The sequence below is a fragment of the Gastrolobium bilobum genome, unplaced genomic scaffold (assembly GCF_033153095.1).
Source record: "Gastrolobium bilobum isolate Gb01-03AN ecotype WA unplaced genomic scaffold, APGP_CSIRO_Gbil_v1 utg6170, whole genome shotgun sequence".
Lineage (NCBI taxonomy): Eukaryota > Viridiplantae > Streptophyta > Magnoliopsida > Fabales > Fabaceae > Gastrolobium > Gastrolobium bilobum.
Window position 1 is genome coordinate 60,516 of NW_026896618.1, and position 23,624 is coordinate 84,139.

Here is a 23,624-nt window from a genome sequence, read left to right on the forward strand (position 1 = left end):
ACCATAAAAGTAGTATAGTAATTTCTTAAATAAATAAAGAGTGGATATGTTTAGTGTTTAATAACAATACAAATGAGTTTATAAGCCTTGTTGGTCTAAGGGGACTACTTGGCACACTAGGGTAGCAACATATAGTTTAAATAAAATTACGTTAGGTGTTCCACACATAGTTTAAGTTATGATTACAACTATTGGAATTTTTTTAATTACGGATTTGATTTTAAATATAAACGTTCACTAACGGAAAAAGGAAAAAGTTTATCCGTACTTTAATTCAATTGTTGTGATTGTAACTGCGCCTAATGCCATACGTGATGTTAACAAACCGACTCTAGAACGGGATGTTACATTTAATGGTATCAGAGCAATTTCTTAGGGAAACTTGTGGATTATTGTTATATCTGCTTGGTGTTTAATGCTTTATAGTTATTTTGGTACTCTTTATGATTATTGTATTTGTGATCACTGAGTGTTAGCCTGATCGACTCATTTCTTTGTGTAACATGTGTAGTGTCATGACAAGGAACCAGAATAACCTGGACCATCGAATGCCAATGCATAGCCAGATCCTGTTTTGGCTGCTTTAGTTCGGCCCCGAAGTGGTCGTGGGGCAACAGGTGGACAGTCTTATCCCATGGCTGAAACTTTGGCGGCCATGCAAAGGGAGTTGGCTGATAGTCGTTAGGCTAATGAAACATTGATGAAGACTAATGAAGATGCACGGACTGCTATGACCGCGATGATGAATGAGTTGAGGACCCTGAGGGGTGCTAGACCTAAGAACCGACAACCCACTCCTCCTCCTCATACTGCCACGCCTACTCCACCTATTCTCCATGAAGAGGGTGGAGCGGGTAACCATGATGGTGAGGCTAGTCACCATTATGGTAGTCATAGTCATCACATTGGGGTTCGTCAACCACATGTAGAGCACGTCGATGAACCCGAAGCCGAAGAAAGGCGATTGACGACTTTCAGAAAACATAAACCTCCTTCTTTTGATGGAGGCTATGACCCGTTGGTGGCGGCAAAATGACTCCAAGCTATGGAGAAGATCTTCAGGGTGATGAGATACCCCGATCCGCTGAAGTTGGTTTACTCGGTGTACATGCTTGAAGGCGAAGCCGAGGATTGGTGGACGAACACTGTGCAACCATTAGAGGCTGAAGGCCAGGAGATCACTTGGCGGTTATTTGAGACTTTGTTTTTGGATAACTACTTTCCTAGGGAGGCTAAGGAAAAGAAGCAGAATGAGTATAATGATTTGAAGTAGGGGACGATGACCATTGACCAATATTTTGCCAAGTTCAATGAATTGGTGAAATATGCTAACTATGGGAGAGCTTTACCTACTCCGGCCGAGATGACCTCTAAGTTTCAATGGGGTCTGAATGAGAAAATATCTCGGAAGATGTCTAATTGCGACATCCGTGAGTTTAGCAGGTTTGTGAACCAATTCCGGAAAGTAGAAGAAGTGTATAATGTGACTAAGACCAAGAAGCCTTATGAGGCACATGCATCAATGGGGTGGAGAGATGCTCCAAGGACCCCTGGTTTACTGGATATATTCGTATATCTCACCCCGTGTTGTGGGGACCCCTTTCAGATAAGGATGCTGTAGGAGCCACCAGTGGCAAGTGGCCATATCTGGATTAGCATATGCATGAAGTGTTGCAATTTTGAGATTATACATGTTGTTTTGTAGCTCACATGTATAGAATTGTAATTAATAGGAAATGATAGATTTATGATTTGTATATTGGAATGGACTTAGCCTATGCTCATGCCTTTGGCTATCTCTTTTGTTGATGGGAGCCAATGGAATGATCATAGTGTTTTGTAAGCTAAGTTCCATGATTTGTAATGAATATGTACTGTAAATGATGCATACTTGAAATTCAATATATGCATGCTATTATGTATTGAGTTATTGAATTGGTTGGGCTGAGAAATCATATTAGGTACCTAGTTCTAAATTCGGAATTGTTGAGAAAACAAGGATTATGCTACCCAAATTTTAGTACAAGCCACGAGGAAAAGGGCATGTATGCCTCTTTAGATGTGTTTGTATTATGCAAGAACTAAGAACCAATTATGGAGAGGAATTTATATGATAGATTTGGACCGTGGTGTATGTATGGAAGTTGTAGATATTTTTCTTAGCTTTCCATAGAGACCAATATTGTGTGAATTGGACAAGTACAACTCTAGTTAGAGGTAAAATACTAAGAATTGGTGAAACCTTCAGAGCTTTGGCGCACCTGGCGCCAAACTTGGCGCACCGCGCGCCATAGTGCTTGGGAGCTTCTGTTTCGTAGCGCAAATCGCGCCGGGATCACCAGCTGGCGCACCTGGCTCCAACCTTGGCGCCTCCAGCGCCATATGGATCGAGAGCTTCTGTTTCGTTGGCGCCCGCCGCGCCACAGCTGGCGCCGGTCGCGCCGGGATCAGCAGGATTCACGTGCTCGTTTCGTAGAAAACCCATAACTTGGGCTACGGTGCTCCGATTTGAGCGCGGTTTGAACCCACGCGTAGCTAACGAAGAGATCTAAAATATAGTAGAAATTGTGAAATAAATAGGAAGTAAATTAATGGTTTATAAATGGAATAAGAACATGATGTTAAGCTTAATTTATCTGATTCCGCAAGGTAATATGGTTATGATCACGCAATTGGCTATTTTAAATTTGGCGTCGTTTTAAAAAGAAAAACTTATCTGGATTTTAATTGAGCCAACGTGATTGTAACTGCGCTTAATATCATAATGCGATGTTAACAAACCGGTTCTAGAACGGGGTGTTACACATTTAAACACAGACTTAGCCTTTTAAGACCAAAGCTAGGCTCGACTCGGCTCGTTAACACTCTTACTCACAGTTGTACACATGCACATTTCTTCAAGTATGAACAAAAAGATTAAAAATAATCTTCATCTATAATCACATTTGTTTCTTAAGTTTTCAATTAGTAAATATTTAATCTCATCACAAAAAATATGAAAATCGATTTAAGAAAAAACCTATAGTTTGCAAGATTGAATTGAAAAGTTAACGGAACTTAAAGATTTTTGTCAATTTTAATGGTAAGTCTTGATTTATAGTTTTATAGAGTTAAATGTGAAGATATATAAATTGCAGTATCAGAATTTGGAAGCAAATTACACATAATATATTTTTACCCCCCTCCCCCTGAAAAAAAAATAAAAAATAAAGATCATAACAATAATTACACACAAAATAAATTTAAAAGGAGTCATTAAAATTTAACTAAAAATTAATTAGGGCTACTTTAATTTTAAAACACGACCAAATTTGCAGTGACGAAGAATTTAAACCCATGGACGCGCATCTCACGTTTAGGACATATTCAACCATTCCACGCTTGTTTTCTTCACTTTCTATAATTTTACATGCAAAGCCGAAAGACTTATGCAAAAGAACAACATTGAAGTCGTTAATATTTGTCATATATTTGGAAGAAAATATGAAATACAAAATTCCGAAAAAGAAAGAAGTTGGAAAAAAAAAAAACACGGTATTGCAGTATTTGTCCTATATGTGCAAATAAAATCTTATATTTTCTAGGCAACAAACAGACATAAACATAACAATATTGTCGTTGTTTAAAACTGAAAGACCAAGTTGGCCTCAATTGTGGTTCTGTAACGTTTGACCGTGTTTTTTCATTACTCACATATTTTCTGGGAAATTTTCAGTTTTTTCTATTTCGGGCTACCAAAAATTAGATGCACAGTTTTTTCTGTTTCGGGTTACCGAAAATTAGATGCACCTTATTTGTATAATCTTTGCAATCTCTTTGTTTTTTTTTTCAGATATCAATTCGATTCATTCATATAACTTCCTCTCGTGGGATGTTACAGTTTCATTTTGCGTACTAATTTGATTGCCTCCTCAGTCAATGTGTTTCAACGGTATCCACTAATAACGAAATCGATAATTACAATGTTAATTAACAATACAAGCTAGTTCTTTGAAAATCATATGGTAATGGTAGTACTCCATCACCCAAATCACGCCGTTTACTTTGACTGACCAACTGTGTTCTGTATAGTACACCACCGCGTAATGCCTTGACATAAACCTCTAAAAATCTTATGCTCTGCCGAGTCTACCACGTCACTATTTAAGCATTCCATCAAGTATATGAAAGCATGACAAATATAGGTTATATTATTTTTAATGCAACTTTAGCAGTATAAATAATTATGCACCTACACTTGTCACCATATGATACAGCAAAAAATGATGGGAATGTTACTGCATTTTCTTTTTGTATTGCTTGGGGTCCTTGCTATTGTGGTTCTGGTTCAAGCTCAGGATCAATCAGGTTTGGTTATCATAGCTTTGAAGAGTTGCTTGAAGTTACATAATTATGTATTCAAAAAGAATATAGCTGATGTTTTCTTTGCTTCTATCTCTCAGGATTCATTAGCATAGATTGCGGGCTACCTGAAGATTCAAGCTATACTTCGAAGAACACAGGCATAAATTACATTTCAGATGCTAAATTCATTGATAGTGGTGTAAGTAAGAGAGTATCACTAGCATTGCAGGGTACTCTTTATCGGCAGCTAGATTATGTGAGGAGCTTTCCCAGTGGGGTGAGAAACTGTTACAGAATAAATGTAACCAGTGGTACTAAATATTTAATCCGAGTCACTTTCTATTATGGAAACTATGATGGGAAGAATCAGGTCCCACAATTTAGTCTTCATCTAGGAGCTAATTTTTGGAACACAGTGACATTCCCCAATGCATCACTCTACTATAGCAGGGAGATCATTTACTCTCCGCCACTAGATTATATTCATGTGTGTCTGGCTAACACAGGCAATGGGACACCATTCATTTCAGCTATAGAATTGAGGACTTTGAAAAATGATACTTATGACACTAACTCATCTGCATCATTGGAACGCTTCCTAAGATTGAATTTAGGTTCCATCACCAACTTGGAATCCAGGTGAGTCCATTGTATTGTGTCAGACTAGCTCATTTACATTATGTGCCAACTTCATATAAAACTAGCAGCTTTAAGTATTTGAGGGAGTTGGTTCCTGACATGGTATTAGAGCTTCTTTAACCAAGTGGTCTAAAGTTCGATCCTTATTGTTTTCATCCTAATTTGTATATTGTCCACGTTTCAAGTTTAAAGAGCTCTTACATGAAGAGACGTGTTAGAGATATAATATAAAACCATTCACGTGTATTCATCTAAATATATCAAACGCTGATAAAAGAAAGTTGTGGTATGCAGGTACAAAGATGATGTTTATGACCGCATCTGGTCACCTTTTACACTCTCAGAGTCTACACCATTAAGCACCGCTCTGAGCCCTGATGAACTATCTCTGAATGAGTATAAACCACCAGCAGTTGTCATGAGCACTGCCATTACTCCAGATAATGCCAGTGCTCCTCTTAACTTCTCTTGGGATCCGAATAATGTAAATGACCAATACTACATCTACATGCACTTTAATGAGGTTGAAAAGCTGGCAGCAAATGAAACTAGAGCATTCAATATCACCATGAATGGCAAGCTTTTTTATGGACCTATGGTACCTGCATACCGGAGCACAAATACCATATTTAGTAGGTCAGCTTTGACTAGAGCCACAAGGTATCAATTTTCTCTTTTTCAGACAGAGACTTCTACTCTTCCACCCATCATCAATGCCCTTGAGATTTATACAGTAAAAGATTTCTCACAATCAGAAACTGAACAAGATGATGGTAATCTCTTTATCCGAACGCATGCTGCTTGTTAGTGTCATTTGTGGTTTAAACTATGTACATATTGGCTTGAAATTCTTTTCGAACTATTTTTGAATATCAAATACTAGTTGATGCTATCACAAACATCAAGAACTCTTATGGGGTGGCTAGAAATTGGCAAGGAGATCCATGCTCTCCTGTAGGGTACCTGTGGGAAGGTCTAAACTGTAGTTTTGATGGAGATAACCCCCCAAGAATCACATCCTTGTAAGCTTAACATTCATAAAATAAATAATGAATAAATTCATAAACTCCAACCATAAACTGATAATATATTTGGGAATGCAACCAGGAATTTGTCTTCAAGTGGACTGACCGGGCAGATAGCATCTTCCATTTCCAAGCTCACCATGTTACAGTACTTGTGAGTTCCTCATCATCACATTAGCTTAATAAATGATGGAACCATATCCATTCAATTGTTTTATTTCCTACTCTTGGAGAATCAGAATTGTAATACTGCATTTGAATTGCTCCTTTCAGGAATTTATCAAACAATAGCTTAAGCGGGCCAGTGCCTGATTTTCTGACACAACTGCAGTCACTAAAAGTCTTGTAAGTTTACCCCATATCGCTGCGTCAATGTAATTTCCTTGGTTCAAAAAGAGAAGAGGGTGTCATATTTGTCCCTTTTTTTGCAGAAACTTGGAGAATAACAACCTTACAGGTTTTGTTCCCAGTGAACTCCTTGACAGATCAAATAAAGGTTCACTGTCATTGAGGTATGCCTCATCAAAAAGCTGTGAATCCACAATGCATTTAATATTCAAGATGATTGTAACTTAATTTCTTTATCATACCATTATATATAGCGACAACTGTTAATTATAGTGTTAATTTTTTTCATTATCTACTTATATGCATGCAGCATGGAACTCAAATTCACATTAGGAATAATGCAATTTTCTTCACTGTTTCTTTTCTTTCCAAAATTATTCTTTTAGACACTTGAAAACAAGAATTATCAGCAAAAGGTATTAATAGCTGGAAAAGAAAATGTGATGTTAAAATGCAATAATTGCTCTGACTTTATGCTTGTCTGAATGATGCTAGCGTGGGGAAAAATCCAAATCTATGTGACTCAGCTTCATGCAATCCACAGACAGACAAAAATAGCATAGTTATTCCTGTAGTAGCAGCAGTAGCTGGGATTTTGGTGCTTCTTGTAATTGCAGCAGCAGCTGTCATTTGTAGCCTTAAAAAGAGAAAACCACGAGGTAAAGATGTTGCTAACTACCATTTACAATCTCTTTTGGTTAAATAAATACATTCTCATTTCATTATAATTTTTAGACAACTAAAATCTTTTTAACCAAATTAGCTGCTGTGAATATTCATGTAGAGCCTAATACTCCAAATGGAACACAATTGGAATCCAAGCAAAGACAATATACATTCAATGATCTTGTTAAGTTCACCAACAACTTTGAAAGAGTTCTTGGTAGAGGTGGATTTGGAACAGTTTATCATGGCTTTATTGATGACACTGAAGTAGCTGTCAAGATCCTTTCCCCATCAGCAGTACGAGGATATCAACAATTTGTATCCGAGGCACGTGGCCATTACTTGCACAAAAGTTTCTGTCTTAGCTCAACCAAAATTGTGTTTGTCCTGGCATGAAAGTGGCCTTTGAATTGCAGGTTAAACTTCTGATGAGAGTTCATCATAGAAATCTGACTTCCCTTATTGGGTATTGCAATGAAGAAACCAATATAGGGCTCATCTACGAATATATGCCAAATGGAGACCTGTATGAACTTCTTTCAGGTATGTATGTTCACAACCTTACTGTTATCATTATTTATTATTTTCAATTAGATTCAATCAACTCACCCCAAAAGCCTTAAAAAGAACTAAATGTTGATTTGATTATCAACATCAGCATCAATAGCACCTTTAACCTAAGTTAATTGGAGTCGGTGGTAGATGAACTCAAAGATAGATACGAGTAGTTAAAAAAATAAAATAAAAAAGAAGAAGATATATATGGGAAAGGGGAAAAGAAGGAGGGGGGAATGAAGAGGAAAAAGACTAAAAAAGGACCATACGAAACATAGGAATATCAACGGATCTAACTAACCCTCCACCCTACAAATAGTTTTTCTCCATTCTGTCCTAAAACACACTGTCCGCCAATTTATATCCCACACTATTAAGTCTTGTTTAACTTCCTTTCCCAAAGTGAGTTTCGGTCACATGGTTTCTTGATTATACAGGAAAAAATAGCATGCCAAAGTTCTTGACATGGGAAGACAGACTCAGAATAGCAGTGGATGCAGCCCAAGGTTAGAAAGGAAACTAAATATGTAAATTTCTCCTTCAATCTTTTGATTCTTCCCATCTATTAATGTTAAGAATTTGATACCAGGACTGGAATATTTACATAACGGTTGCACACCACCTATAATCCACAGAGATGTGAAAAGTACAAACATTTTATTAAATGAAAATTTCCAAGCAAAATTGGCTGATTTTGGACTATCCAAAAGCTTTCCCACTGATGGGGGCACACATTTGTCCACTGTTGTTGCTGGAACTCCTGGTTATCTGGATCCTGAGTAAGTGCTTCAAATTATAATATAGGGTTATGCATCACTTTGTTGGAACTAAACTGTATAATCTTCCTTGATGAAGGTATGGCATATCAAACAGGTTGACAGAAAAAAGTGATGTTTACAGCTTTGGAGTTGTTCTGTTGGAGATAATCACAAGTGAACCAGCTATAATAAATATGAATGAGAATGAGAAGACTCACATAAGTCTGTGGGTTAGCTCCATGGTTTCTAAAGGAGATATAAAACATATTGTTGACTCAAGATTACAAGAAGATTTTGACACTAGCTCTGCCTGGAAAGCGGTTGAAACAGGAATTGCTTGTGTGTCCACTAATCCTGCTAAAAGGCCAAACATGAGTGATGTAGTGACCGAGCTAAAGGAGTGTTTGGCCACAGAATCAGCTCGAAAAAATACTGGTCGTGACACTGAAAACAAAGATTCAATTGAGTTGGTCACTGTGACTTCTGAACTTGTTCCCCTAGCTAGGTAGTACCTTCTTGATGCTAACAACAATATTTCTGTAAACAGTGGTGTGTTTCAATTTCTGTTTGATGTAATGCACTAGTTTTTCTTCTGGTGTCTTGTAAATTGCACCAAGCAACTATACTATGATCACAAACAAAGCAGTTTATATGCTTTGCATCTTTTTCTTCCATCTTCACATAGATATATATTAAGAATATTCATGTGTATTAATGTAATGTATCCATTTCATGATATAGATAATGGTTGCGGGCTTGCAGCAAAGCAATGAGACACCTCATTTGTAAATTGACAAAAGGGAAAATATGAACCTCTTCCTCTTAAGACTATACAGTGAATAAACAAGACAGAATCTTCATACACACTCAATTTGGACACAGCAGAATATTAAATTAGCATTCGGCTTTTCTTAAATATTTTTTGGTGATCAAACTGATCATAGGTCCAAACTGCACAATAACATTCTAATTTAAATATTTTGAAATTATAAAGTCCAATGTTTAGTGATAATAAGATCAAGTCTTCTCAGTTGAAAACTTTTGTAAGCACAATTAAGGTTTTGATACATTTTTCAATATATATCAATAGTCTGATGTATTTATACGTAGTTTCTATAATCTTGTAGAATTTTTTTTATATAAATGCACAAAAGTGCACCACTTCAAAAAAAATCCAATCATGAGATATAAACAAACATTTCATTGAATAATATATGTGTTCATTTTTTTCTGCAATGAATATAGATAAATAATTTACATTGAGTCTAAAAAAACATTATTGTGAGACAGGAATCAAGGTATTTTTGTAATTATATTTTATTCAAAGGTTATAATAGTCTTTATTATTATAATTTTTTTTATCTTTTAACCGAAAATGACATCATTTTGAAAATGAATATAGATAATTTATCTACATTCACGTGTAAGAATAAGAAGTCTTACATCAAATATTAATAATTGATTTACATGTATCTAACACCTTAAATATTTAATAAATCATAACTGTTAAATGTAAATAGGAACAACAATTAAGATTGAGAATATAACTTACACGAGTGTAAAATGATTCTAACCCATAAAGAAATGTTTTAATATATTTTGATTTTCTACAATTTGAACTTGTAACCTCAACCAAAATGTGTAACATGCAGGGAAGTTTTGTCGCCCATGTAGAAAGGTGTCAAATTCTGTCAGCTCTTAAATGAAGCCAGCACTTTTCTTAAAATTAAAATTCAACTCGCAAGCAAATTCTGAGCCAAAAAGTATGAACAGGAGTTTCTCCTTCCTATACAAGCACATATTTAGATTTGTATTTGATCATTTTGGTACCATGATTTTTACCGTTCGTAATTTCCCCACTATTTTTAGCTTTCATCAGAACATTGGTTAATAAGCAATTATAATCCAATTCAATAGTATGTACATAAATCAGTTATATAAGAAAACTCAACCTCTTCTCAGAATTGATCCAACTTAGAGAAACTGAAATTTATGTTAAAGATCATGATTCATTGATTCAGAATTATTGTTTCTGTGTACACCAAATGAATTTCTAGTTCAGTGAACATTAGCAAAAAATCATGTGTCCCTAATATTAACCTTAATCAACTTAGGTCATCCAAAATTCCAGTCACTTTAATGGGAACAATGGCGTATCAAAATGTTACAGTCACTGATATGAATCCAATATGAAAAAAAGAAAACGCAAGATGCCAATGCGTAAACAAACAAACCTGAGTCCAACATCTGATTCTTTCAGTTCAAAATAATTGAAAAGGTACATAATTATGTTCAGGAGGTAAAGCAATGCTGATAACAAAAAACCAGAGTATTAAAGATATCAACCCTAATATTCAAGTTATATATTCAATCACCACATTCTCATGGATATCAATAATCCAGCACATATAAGAGATGCTTCCTTCAATGGTATGCCTAAATATTATAGAATCAAGACACAAACGAGAGATCAGACAATACACATAGTTGCCAGGGTAGAATTTCAAGCATGTTAGAATACCGGCCATTTTACCCCTTAGAAAACACAATTCGCGTGACCGATTCCCAGATGTAAGAGCTCTTATCTCAATCTTCTTTATTCCCATTAACAAACCTAATACTCATTCCTGTATGACAATTAATCACGAAGTTTCTTGCAGCCTATACATTGTGATTTCCTGCTGCTTGAAATATCGCCTGTCCTCTTCATCAACCAACACAAGATTTAAAAAGTACTTCACACTGAATTTGTTATTAATGTTACGATGAGTAGGTGTGAGCTCGTAAGGACTGAGGAACAGTCTGATGGGGATTGATTCACCTGTGAAAACAATCAAGCATTAGCCATTGTATTTATGGGCAGATATGAAAATGTAGTTTTTACTTCAGATGTTGATGAGTTTAAAGTGTTGACTGTACTTTTCATTGCAATTCATTTCATGCATTGTCCATGAACAATAGATATTATGTATTGTTGAGATCTACTCTTACATATATTAAAAGGTGAAATGTATTTTACGTAGGTGAAATCAACATCTGTTGTATAGAACTTCTGCATCGAGAATTTGGTTTTGATAATTGGAAGAGAATGTAGGCAGTGTATTACGTATTCTTTCTTATTTTATTTTTTTTCTTATTGCTATTTGGTTTTTTCATATTAAATTGACGGTCTTCTCCAATTTACATCAAATTATGATTTTAGGGCTTTAGAGTGATGGATGTTAAATGGTCAAGACAATGATGTCATATATGACTTGACAAAATTTTAGTTACCTACCACTTACCTAAGACGACCTTCCACTTTTATCAAGGATTGGGACCAGCTATTTAAAGTTTCACTAGTAATTATCATTCTTCTTCTTTTTCTTGCTATTGTGTTCTCTCATTTTTCAATGAAGGTCTTTTATTGAATGCAAAACAAGTAAAGTACATTTGCACCTTTCCTGTAAAATAGTGAAAAGGAGATTATGAATGTCTACTATGAGACCCCAATCTTTATTTCAACAAACTGTTAAAGACATTATCTAAAGAGCATTTTTAGTGATGGATCGAATATTCATTACTTCTTACAAACCGGAATATTATTTTATAGATCCGTAAATACAAAAATAAAGACGCTTGGATCGATTGGAAGCAAGCATGGATCGAGTGGAAGAAGGAATGGATCGAGTTGAAGACGCTTTTCATCAACTTCATAAAACAATTTGGACGTTAATAGAGCGCATCGATCCTTGTTTTGCAGAAGAAAAAAACAAGCGAGAATCAAAGAAACAAAAGTTGACAAAAAAAGAAACGAAACAAAAAAAAAGAATTGGAGAAGAAAAAGAAGATCAAGAAAAGGAAGCAGAAAAAAAAGAACAAATCGAAGAAGCAATCAGAGAAGGAAAAAAATAAAACACAGAAGGAAAAAGAAAAACAAGCAGAAGCACATGCAGAAGAAGAAGCAGATCAAGAATCAGAAGAAGATGACGCTAGAGCTAAAAACGCAGAAGAACGATCAGAACGAACGCAGCAGATCGACAAAAATGAAGTTAAAGCAGCAGAAGAAGAAGAGAAAGCAGAATCAAACAAAGAAAAAGAAGAAATGAGAAAAGACGAAGAAGATCAAGACGGAGATGAGGAGTGTGAGGCGGAAGTAAGGGAGAACTTTGAGGTGTTATCTGCTCCGTTGAGGCACACAGATGACGAGGTGGTGGCAGCAACTTTCTTGAACGGTCGAAGGGAGGGGACTCAAGCAAAGATGTGCTTGCGCGCAGTGGCAAATTTGGGAAGAAGGAAGATGTGGGTGCAAATGGTGGAGGAACGTGAAGTGGTGCTGAGGAGGTGGGGAGGTGGAACAGGCTGGAGCTGGTCAGAAAGGGTTGAATCACGATCTGGGCTAGGGGGAAAGAGCAAGGTTGGCCTCAACCCAAATAACCATAGGCCCAATATTTCTGTGAACCAGAAAAGTGATGATGGAGGGGTGGGTTTGGGCTCTCAAAATGGGTCTTATTCAGTTCAACGAGGGCTTGCTAATGATGGGTCCAACAATAGAGGAAATGGGCCCAACTCTTTCATAACAAGGCCCAATAATTTAATTCATGTATAGGGGCTGGTGATGAGGGACCTAGGCGAGCAGCAGGGGATGACGAACGAGAATGAAAGGAGAGGGGTACGATTTCACCGCTCGTCACCGGAAGAAAGATCAAAACGACGACGACGCAACCTGTGTGATGCTCCATACTCACCAAATCAGAATATGTTTCAAAATATACCAACAGATTATCGCATGGGTAGAAGAGCAAACTTATTGGATAGCTTTTCGATTTCTCATTTTGGGATTTGAGTTGGAGCTCTATTCTATCCATGATTATTGCATGGTATACTGGTATATTTATGTTGTGTTGATCAAGTTCGCAGAGAAGAAATGTCTCCGGATGACAATGAGCAATAGCGCTGCTAAAAAGAAGGCAAAGAAAAATAGGGATTCTTTAAAGGACACGAGAATGGATTATCGGATCCCAGTAGTTGTCTTGTTTCTTCAGAGTCAAATATACCTAGCTGAAGGGCTAAGCATGATGTATGCTGCTTTGAGAATTGAGCACAGAATTATTCCATCAATATCTCATAATGGGCTGAGCTGGACATGGTGTAAAGGCCTGGAGAGGGTTTATGCAGAGCTTAGTTGCTGCTTACTTAAAGAGGAAGTTCAGCTCAAACAGCCTTCTAGATTTACTGATGTGTTGCATCAAGTCAATGAGAGAAATTGGTCAAGATGTTTTAAACAATGGGATCCAGGTGGATGTCCTCTCACACTACCCATTCTCTTTCTTCACCTTGAGGACAAAGTGAATTTTGAAGGGGGAGTATTGATGGGCCTATAATGAATAATCCAAGCCCATTACTATCTTAGAATTAGTATATATAGAAGTTTAGGGTGATGTTTCTGTTATGCATGAATTGAATACTGGTTTAGTGAGGAAATTAGGAAACCTCTAGGGAACTCTTAAGCCTAGGTATTTGGTTTGAGGGGGAATTGAGGCTTTCTGGGTTTATTTTCTGCATGGGGCACGATCCTTTGACACCAAATCTGAACCGTTGATTTCTATGAATCTAACGGTTATAATTTATTGGGTCACACTTATTGATTAATTATTAATTTCCAATAAATAATAACCGTTAGATTGACGAAAATCAACAGTTAAGATATTGTGTCAAATTTTTTAGTTTGACACCGGTGTCAAATGATCCTGTGATTCCTGTCCCCTAAACTATTAGCATGTTATTGAAATTAATATGTAAATAGAAACTATAAAAGCTATATTTTACTCATCCAATTTCAAGGTTAACCTACCTCTGACAGGAGCACCATCCATCAACTCAAATTTAGCCAATGTTTCTGTCTCAACATGGGTGTTGGTCCCTGATCCTGTTGATTCTCGACGCCTAATCTCAAGATCCATGTTTTTTATCTTGATTCTGACAAGTAAAAAGTATATCTTACCAACGATGACATCTTTCAGATGATACCTGAAAAGTTGAAAATCATAATCAGTATTCGTAATTTTTTTTCCCCTATAAAATATATATTAGTAAATGAGAAAAATATTCCCTTCAAACCCAAGCATAAAAGGCCTGTACATTATTAGTTTTTGACAAAAATATCTTTGGTGCAGATACCTGCCTAATTATCTAGGATTTTTGGTTATAATCAACACGTGACACATAAGTTGAAATAATAAATTTACAGGCCAATACAACTAAACAAGATAAAGCAATAAAAAAATTCATATTCCAAGTTGTAAACAGAAATTCCAGGTTGGTACCGGGTTAAGATAAATAACCTGATAAAAGACATAAAAATTAGAAGCAATTCCAGTCAAATGGTCAATCAAAATATTCAACTTACTTGCTTTTGTTGTATTCAAATTCGATGTGTAGACAATCTTCAATTCCTACTTCCATCTGTACAAAGTATAATATTATGCTAAATACAATGAAGAAATAAAAGGAGCCAATAACAAAATTGCGAAGTAAAGCACAAGGCAATAACTATATGAGCCTGCAGATACTTTATTTATGAGTAATTGAAAGGAAATGGTTGATGACACCACTTTACTACTGCTCTTGGGCGATTATTTTGTTTGATTGATGTAAAGTAGTGAGCATGAATCACTATCACAGCTAATATGATGGCAGTGAATTTGTGACAGACAGAATTAAAATTCGATTATCATGTTACTGAGCTCACCTTGATGCTATTGTTAATTTGTGGAGGTGGAGAATAGTTGCGAACCTGATGAATGGTGATAAAAATTAAAATTGAATATAAGTAGATGAAATAGGATCACAAAAACTTTATCAATGTATCTAACGTATATACATGTATACAAACTTTTTTTGAGGTGTGGGGATAGTGTACTAATATGTTATATACTTTCCATCTACATCCAACACAATATTATCCATGAAATGCAGTGATTCAATAAAATAACATTCAACTTGATATCTCAGACCATAACTCACAAACTCCATTTTACCAATAAAGAACCTACCACAAAATCCTGGTATTCTACTATGCTTCCTGCATAACCACGATTAATGGTCACTTTCAAGACATACCTGGAAATTACAAATGTACATAAACATCAGATAATATCATTCAAGCTTCCCATCCTATTATTGGCAAAGCAAATATTCCAGAAAGACAATAAACAAAAAAGCACATGCACAACACTTCAACAGAGAAGTTCATGGATCTTCAAGAATATCATACCTAAGCCTCACATTCACCCCATTGTATGTCTCGTATGGCATTTCGACAGTAGAAAATTCAAATGGGTATGTTTTCCTCTCGTAGATTTCTCCAGGTACATCTAGTTCTCTTACTACAAAAGACAGGAAAATGAAAATCTATTAATTCCCAGTGGTATAAGTAATTAATTGTAGTATTAAATACTATGTAGAATAATTTCATTCAAGAATAAAAGTGATGGAATACTTAGTTACCAAGGGAAGTAAAGTCATAAAAATTTCCTCTGTCAAAATACATCTCTGCACAGTAAAACAAAATTTAAGATGAACTTTGTATGAGTAATAAAATAAAAAATGATAACAGTCAAACCAAAAATTATTCCCAAAGCAGTAGTGGAATAACAGCTGCATATGTCTAATACAAGTTATGAATGGAAATTTTATATCCTTTGCTGGTCATTACCAAAGAAAAATTTAAGAGTTACACCATCGTAAACTTAAAACTGAAGTACTCAAATTTGACTAGGACAAAATCATCAATGTCAGGAAGATCATATCAGTTTCAGCTACAGATTCTCAAGAAAAAAAAGATGGGTACAAATCCAAAGAAAACATTTTCTATAAACTGGTTCAACAAAACTGAAATGGAAGGCTTGAATTAGGGTAATCCATCTTTCTGCTATCTATAAAATGTAATTCATGATTAATTGTAAGATTGACTTTACAGCTTTAGGACCGAAAGCTTTAAATATAATAATTCAATGACATATCACAAAGAAGTATATTATTTAAAGCCTTATCCTTTTCAAATAAATTAAGCAGTAAAGCAACAATCCAGCAGGCCATCTTGTCTGACAATTATATAAAAGATAGAGAATCAAGTTAGAATATGAAGCCTAAATAACAATTTAAAAAGAAAATGATGAATAAAAAGCTCAAAGTAGCATACATCATCAATGCAGGACTGAACTTTAATACAATTCCAGACCCCTTATGAAGGTCAATTACACAGAGAAAATCACATTTATATTGCATGCAAATGTGATAGTGTGACACACCTAAGAGTTATAATCATAAATGAATAGGATTTAATACATGTCATGATACAAAGGGCCAAACACATATACAATGAAAAAAAACTCCTTTTAAGGAAACGAAGAATCATACACTTTGAATAATGATTGATAAGATAAATTCCTTTGACAAGTGCACCAAATTGATACAAAGTACAATAGAACTTTGCTATCATAATCAGTTCATCACACAGTATCATGACAAAAAAGGTTTTAAACAATAAATCATTCTTCTTATTCCTTTTGTTTTTCTCTATTTGGACTTTAGAGACACATAACACATTAAAGAGTCAGAAAGATTAGTCAAGTACAAACCTATCTGTCCAAGGAGCTCAACTTTTACGCCATTGTGATCAATCTTCTTCCCTTGCATTGGTTCTATTGTGATCTAAAGATGGCAGCAAACAGGAAAATAGTCAACGCGGCCAGGTTCACAATACAAGATATCAAAAGTTAATTCGACAATAACATCATGTGTTTAACATACATTCAATAATATAATGTTATTAACATTAACAAACAAAATACCTTCCCAGCAATATTTTCTTGACTATGGAAAAGTGGGACCGTGACTGTTTGACCATTCTCCTTTTTAAACGGAACCTAAAACCCACAAAGAGGATATCAACCAAAACGAGCATATACAAATCACTAAAATAATGCGGCATAAAGCCACTTGCAAAGATAAACTTAAAACCAATTTGCAACATTACAGAATGTAATACATACTACTATTTCCCATAATTAAAATTAAAAGAAATAATAATAATGTGGCTCACCTGTTTACGGTTTTTTCCATCGTTAAATGTGATTAAGACATTACATGCTGGCTTGAAAGCTCCAAGAAGGTAATTCTATATTTTTGGTTCCACAAAACGGTAAATGAGTGTGGAGGGCACAACCATCACCAAATCCAGTGAGTCAAAGTTAGAATTAATAAAACTCAGGCACAGAACCAAAACATGAACACCCAACAAAACAACACTCACCATGCTGTTCAGAAATTTGGTCTTCTTCTTTCTACCTCAGTAAACACACAAGCACCTGTGAAACACTAATTTACCATTGTGAGCTCTACATAAATAGCATTAACACAAAAACAGCATTCCTTATGCCACTGATCTTCACCCCCAAAAAACAAATCAAAATCACTTACTGGCTAATTGAGTGTCCAAGAACACACTCAAAATCTTTTTTTTTTTCTAAATTATCAAAGATCATGGTTATACCCCTCCCAAACCCTAAAAACCGAAATCTAAACGAAATTAGAGCGATACCGTGTCGCGCGATCACGCCAATATCTTTCGATTTCGCGGATCAACGAAAGGAAACGGTAGAGGAATTGCGATATTCTCCGACGTCGTTTGATATAATGAAAAATCGATCGATGAAACGCATAATTTGAAGTAAATCTGCAGCTCAGTAAGCCCTAACACTAACACGATGGTGGAAGAACAAGTCGTCGCATATTCTCATTCTTCTGTATTTCCAAAGTTTAAACGCAACGTCGTTTGCCTGATGTGTTTGAGTGTGTCGTGTGTCCGACTTCTTTTCTCCCCAATTTAGAGTTGTTTTTTTATCTTTTCTTCGGTTGTCTTTTTTGCATTGTTGTATTTTTATTTTTATTTTTATTCTTTTACAGTTTTGTTTTACGGAAAAAGTGTTTCTCCTAATATAAAGTTATCTCCAATAATCTTACGTTATCTTGGGTTTTAGGAAACAAACATGTCGGTTGGACTAACGTTTAAAATTAATTTTGTGATTATGATGTAGAAGACTTAGAACATATGTTCTTGAATTACCTAATATTGTAGAACGTATTATCTCATTTGATATGAGATTGGTTATATAGGATAATTTGAGTTATCTAGATACAAATTAACGGTGATCATAAAATGTATTAAAATAAATTGTGAGAAAAAACAACTATTATTTTGTATTTGAATGACTGAGACTGCACATGAAAGAATTTATCCCTTGTAAAAATATTATGTTGGTTGGGTTTCCGCATTTGTCTAGCAATTGTGAAGATGATGGTTGGACGATCTCATTTCTAACTTAAGGCAATATGTTCTAAGGAGGTTGCACTCATGTTCATGATATCAAATGCGATATAGGAATGAAGGAAAATTGATTGATGGTGTTAGAGGAATGTAATATAAAACAACAACTTAAACTTTTTAGTTGAATTGATTTTTTATATTAAATATCATAGAGTTTTTTAATAAAGGTAGGTGGGTTGTGGGCTTACGCATTGTCCACCATTCAAGTCTTATGAGCTTTTTTTTGCAAAAAAGCGTGTTAGAGTAGTATTCCACCAGGCTCGAGCTACTAATTTATAGGTGGGGTCACATATAAGATAAGGATTGTTTTTCCCTTGAGAACCCCACTTTGAGTGAGGCAACACACCCTTATATGTGAGGCGTGTATGCATGGGAGAGGGGAATCTAGTGTAATGAGGGAGCATTTATCTCACTTTAGGGGTGCATAAGTTCTATCCCTATAATAGGCCTTAGCGTTCGGCCTAAAACATTGAAACTGTGAGGTTAGTCTAGAACAAAAGCCACACATCTTAGTAGCGTGCGAAATCAAAGTGGCAAGATGTGTAGAAGCTTTATTCGGTTGCCGAAGCGCCAGGACGTGTAGAAGCTTTATTCGGTCGCCTTAGTGTAACAGGTAATATTTAGGACACATGGTCGACCAATTGCTTGACTAACTGGTATTGTTGGGAGATCAACATGGAGACTTCTCATATGTTAGGTGGCAACCGACATCGTGTTGTGATTTCTTGTTGGGCTTATTAGAGGATATATGGCTGAGTGGTCGCGTGTTGGAGGCATTGTTGTACACATTATTCTTTTAGTTGTCCTTTGATAGTTTTTAGGGACTAAACTTGGCCACGTGTCAGCTCTTGGTTGGGGAAACTGCATCTTACTTTGTGCTATCATAATGGAGAGTTTTTGGCGATTATACCTTTTTTGTCTGACATTTATTGTGTCTAAAAAAGGCCATTATGTCCCCTAATGAAAGGATTGATCTACCATTGTAATTTACAGTTCAATTCTTGAATTAAAGAGTGTATTCCCCTTTTGCCCCAAAAATGTTTTAGTTTCAAGGGTCTAATAGTGGAGGGAAAAACTTCTCCTCTTTTTTACTTTCACTTAGTCTTGGGACTTTCTTCTCATTCTCTTTCAAGCCTTTCTTCGTTTTTCCCATAAGATAGTGCTTCCATTTCCTTTTCATTGAAAATTTTCAAGTTTTGTTGTCAAGTCTTCACTTTTCCTTCATTTATCATCGAATTTCATATGACATTCTTGTAAAGCTTTCCGCTTTATTTATTTTCTTGCTATTATTTGGAACCTCACATCTCGATTATGAGTTTTTCCTATCTTTGGAATTTTTTGGAGTTACACCTTGTTGAACTCTCTATTTTCTAGTATTGTTTTATGGGATTATGACTTTGTTGTCTTCCAATTCGTCTGGGTTAATTGATGTAGAGGGGAGAAAGTAGTAGTGAAGGAGGAAGTGGTGGCATGAGGGAATATCACGGGTGGTACCCACTCTTTTAAGGGTTTCGGAGAATGAACCCTTATCCATTCCTCCTTTGAGAAAGTCTTATCATAGTAGCTCTTCACAATGGAAAAGAGGAAACGCCCTTCAAAGGAATCTTCAAGATATTAGGAAAAAACATGTCTCTTACAAGTTACAAGGCCGAAAAGGACCACCAACCTCAGTAAGAGTTTATGGTGGAATTACGTATTGTATACCAAAAAGAGAAATATAAGAATTAAACCTAAGCCACGGCTAACATGAGCAGAAGGTTTGACCAAATACGTCAATCCTCATTAACAATTTTCACTAAATAATTATTAATCAACTTAGAATCCTGTGACTAAGGATCCTCCTCCACATCTTAAATACTTCTAGGTGCACCGTTAAGGATAGCTTTTGAAAGTTGCGCTTTTTTTTTAATCTCTAAAAATAAAATTACTAAAAAGTAATATATGAAAGAACTAGGATAAAACATAGAAATCTTTTAAATAACTTTTTTACTTTACACTTTATCATTCGTGCTAACAAAAGGTGAAACAAGTATTAACCATATTGTACTATGGTTTCTCATCTATAAGTTGTCATGAGTTTAAAGAAGTTGAGTCGTTCCAACAAAATCGAGTGTGTAAACTCAAACAAACAAGATTTCACCTACTCGAAAGTATTAAGTAGTAGTGTATTACCAATAACTTTGAGAGGGTTGTAGATAAAGGAGGATTTGGAATTGTCTTCCATGGTTGCATAGGTGAAACACAAGTAATAGTGGAGATGCTCTATCCTTCAACTCAAGGGTATCAACAATTTCATTGCATTTAATCCTCAACATTTTCAAGTCGCATAAGATGAAGGAATTTTAACTTTGATCTACAGGAAAAAATTGTCTCTAGGGTACACCATAAATGCTTGGCTCCTCTTATTGGATATTGCAATGAAGACACAAAAACAACACTTTCATGTTAGAACCAATTAGATAAGACTAAGGGCTCGTTTGGTGGACAGTATAGGATAAGGGCAGATATGATATGGGGATGATAAGGGTAGGATATGATATGAGGTTGATAATGTCTTGTGTTTGATGAGCACCTGATAAGATTATGTAGAAGGAGAAAGGAGAAAGAAAAAATATAATATAATGCAATAAATATAAATATATTGGGTAGCGTGGGGATATATTAGGTATCAATATTGGTATCATATCCTGTTGAATCCTAACTCAGCTCCCCCCATAGGATAAGAAATCATGTATTGGATAGGATAAAATGAGATAATAGGATAAGCTAATCATATCCTATTGACCCACCAAACAAAAGATAAAAGTAGAATATGATAAGTTATCATATTCTATCTTTTTTATCAAGTGCTCTAAACAGGCCCTAATTTGCAAAACTTTGATTTGCAAAATTGGAACAATTAGATAAGACTTATTTCCAATTTCATGTTAGAAACAAGGCCCTAGTGGCAAACTAATGCTGAAGATACAATTGATCCAATTTCTGCTAAACAATGGCAGACATTGGGAGTTTGAGAAATGGACCTATACTTCACTAAAAAGATGAGCCCCAACCCCTGAAAGCCCAAAGCCCAAAAAAGCTAAGGCCATGTTTGAATACCATTTTTAAAAGTAGTTTTTGGATTTTTAGAAATAAATAAATAAATAAAAATTCGTTTAATAAGATTTGTTTTGTAAAAAAAATTAAAAATTCTAACTGTTTTTTTTTTAGAAACAAATTTAGAAAATATATCTGAGTTATTTTTGTTTCTTGTTTAACTTTAAAAACAAAAAAAAAACACAAAAAACACATATTTCCATAATTATTCTACAAAACAATTCTAAGGACAAAAAACCAAAATATAATCAAATAGACATTAAGGACCTGTTTGATAACTGTTTTAAAAAATAGTTTTTAAATTTTAAAAATAAAAGTATAAAAAAACTTGTTTGATAGGTGGTGTTTTCTGAAACCAATTCTGAAAACAGTATCTGCTTTTTAATTTTTAAAACTGAAATTACAGAACATCTCGGAGGTGTTTTTGTTTTTGTTTTGACTTTGAGTTTCCGTTCTTAAAGAATGAAAAGGCGGAGAACAATTGTTCTCATTAATGACACAATTGTAAATAATAATAAGCCACTCTCATGTATCAGGTTTCGACACTCTCGTTCATTGCAAACAAGTTTTTTTGTTTTATAATTTTTAAAACTCTTTTCAAAATTAATTTACCAAACAGAATTTTTACTTTTCTAGCTCTGAAAATCAACTCTAAAAAACTATTTTATAAAATAGTTTTCAAAACAATAAAACCAAAACACTTTCAAACAGAGCCTGCCTTACCCACTTCACTTGTTTCCTTTTTTGTGTTTTGCATTTTGTAAGAAGAAAATCAAATTAAAACGAATAAGAAAACGAAAATTTCAATTGAAAACGAAAGATACTTAAGTTTCAACAAGCGTAAAGAAAGCTTAGAGCACTTGCTTGTGGTTTTCATGATTGATAAAAGGGAAATTATTATCTCATTTTACATGAGATAACTCTTTCATGTTGTTTCACATCAAAAATTGTGTCATCATTTTTCATTTTTTTTAATAAATGGTGGGTCCCACCATATCATATATCTATAGTAGGAGATAATTATCTCCAACAACATGCTAAATAGAATCCCTTGATAAAATTGAGCCTAAATACATATATATCCAAACTGGACAATCAACTAGAAACAGCTTAACACAACTGTCTGAAATGAATAAAGTCAAATATCTCCCACTTGTAAAAACTTACAAAAGAATGAGTTAGCAACTCAATGGGTGCAGCTCAGTTGGTTCCTTGGCGCTGAGTTAGTGGGGTTGGACATGTGTTCGATTCCCGCTGAATGCATTCTTGGGGAGGGGGCTGAACCTTTAGCCATCACTGACCCCCGCACTCCGGATTAGTCCCATAGCCAGCTTAAAGAGTCGAAGCTTGTGGGGATACCGGAGAGAGCCAACTCGCCTCAATGAGATAATTAGGTTGGATAACTCCAAAAAAAAAAAAAAAGAATGAGTTAGCAATTAAGATTTCCAACCTCAACCAACCTACACTCATTGGTCATTCAGAGAGAGAGAGGGGCCCTTTCTTGATTTGGAAAAAATAAATAAAAAATGAAATAAACCAAGCAGAATACTTTTCCCTTTCACAACAGAATGTCTACATTCAACAAGATACCTACGATAGCCTATTTTGACTGCTTGTTATTTCTGAGTTGAACATATCAACATATAGTTAAAGAATCAAATTAAATATTCGACATATTATCCTAATAAATTTCATTATTTTTTCTTGAGATTAAACTTCAAATAACAACTAGAATACTTTAATATTCATGCTGCAGCACCAGTCTCTGGTGTTGTAAATTTTGGTTAAAAAAAAAAACACTCTAAAAACTAAAAACTAAAAACA

At 35.0% G+C, this 23,624-nt stretch overlaps 2 protein-coding genes across 3 annotated transcripts; one reads left to right on the plus strand and one right to left on the minus strand.

Moving 5' to 3' along the window:
• The first annotated feature begins 4,262 nt into the window (after positions 1-4,262).
• Positions 4,263-8,975, plus strand: LOC133301031 (probable LRR receptor-like serine/threonine-protein kinase At1g05700). The gene is made up of 13 exons (XM_061500626.1): positions 4,263-4,347; positions 4,443-4,983; positions 5,278-5,756; positions 5,867-6,005; positions 6,091-6,162; positions 6,282-6,353; positions 6,440-6,520; positions 6,852-7,015; positions 7,141-7,349; positions 7,439-7,565; positions 8,015-8,083; positions 8,167-8,356; positions 8,433-8,975. Exons 1-13 carry the CDS (start codon positions 4,263-4,265, stop codon positions 8,842-8,844), a joined length of 2,640 nt encoding a protein of 879 aa, XP_061356610.1. The 3' UTR covers positions 8,845-8,975.
• Positions 8,976-10,574: 1,599 nt separating this feature from the next.
• On the minus strand, positions 10,575-18,153 carry LOC133301034 (vacuolar protein sorting-associated protein 26B). 2 transcript variants are annotated; one of them, XM_061500630.1, is made up of 12 exons: positions 17,919-18,153; positions 17,631-17,685; positions 17,421-17,495; positions 17,170-17,244; positions 16,957-17,029; positions 15,824-15,868; positions 15,591-15,702; positions 15,370-15,436; positions 15,066-15,110; positions 14,724-14,779; positions 14,169-14,344; positions 10,575-11,156 (listed from the first exon to the last, which is right to left on the minus strand). In XM_061500630.1, exons 2-12 carry the CDS (start codon positions 17,631-17,633, stop codon positions 10,978-10,980), a joined length of 906 nt encoding a protein of 301 aa, XP_061356614.1. In that variant the 5' UTR covers positions 17,634-17,685; positions 17,919-18,153; the 3' UTR covers positions 10,575-10,977. The 2 variants fall into 2 exon arrangements, with proteins under 2 accessions (XP_061356614.1, XP_061356615.1); XM_061500631.1 differs by having other exon boundaries at positions 17,631-17,695.
• Between the last annotated feature and the right edge of the window lie 5,471 nt (positions 18,154-23,624).

What these genes read in the sequence shown, in the direction of transcription:
- LOC133301034 (XM_061500630.1), bottom strand. An exon ending in ATGGAAAAAACCGTAAACAG is followed by an intron (nt 17,245 to 17,420) that starts GTGAGCCACATT and finishes TGTGGGTTTTAG; the next exon opens with GTTCCGTTTAAAAAGGAGAA. An exon ending in TAGAATACCAGGATTTTGTG is followed by an intron (nt 15,111 to 15,369) that starts GTAGGTTCTTTA and finishes ACCATTCATCAG; the next exon opens with GTTCGCAACTATTCTCCACC.
- LOC133301031 (XM_061500626.1), top strand. Translation starts at nt 4,263, where the DNA reads ATGATGGGAATGTTACTGCATTTTCTTTTTGTATTGCTTGGGGTCCTT. An exon ending in CCTGTATGAACTTCTTTCAG is followed by an intron (nt 7,566 to 8,014) that starts GTATGTATGTTC and finishes TTGATTATACAG; the next exon opens with GAAAAAATAGCATGCCAAAG. An exon ending in CCTGGTTATCTGGATCCTGA is followed by an intron (nt 8,357 to 8,432) that starts GTAAGTGCTTCA and finishes TCCTTGATGAAG; the next exon opens with GTATGGCATATCAAACAGGT.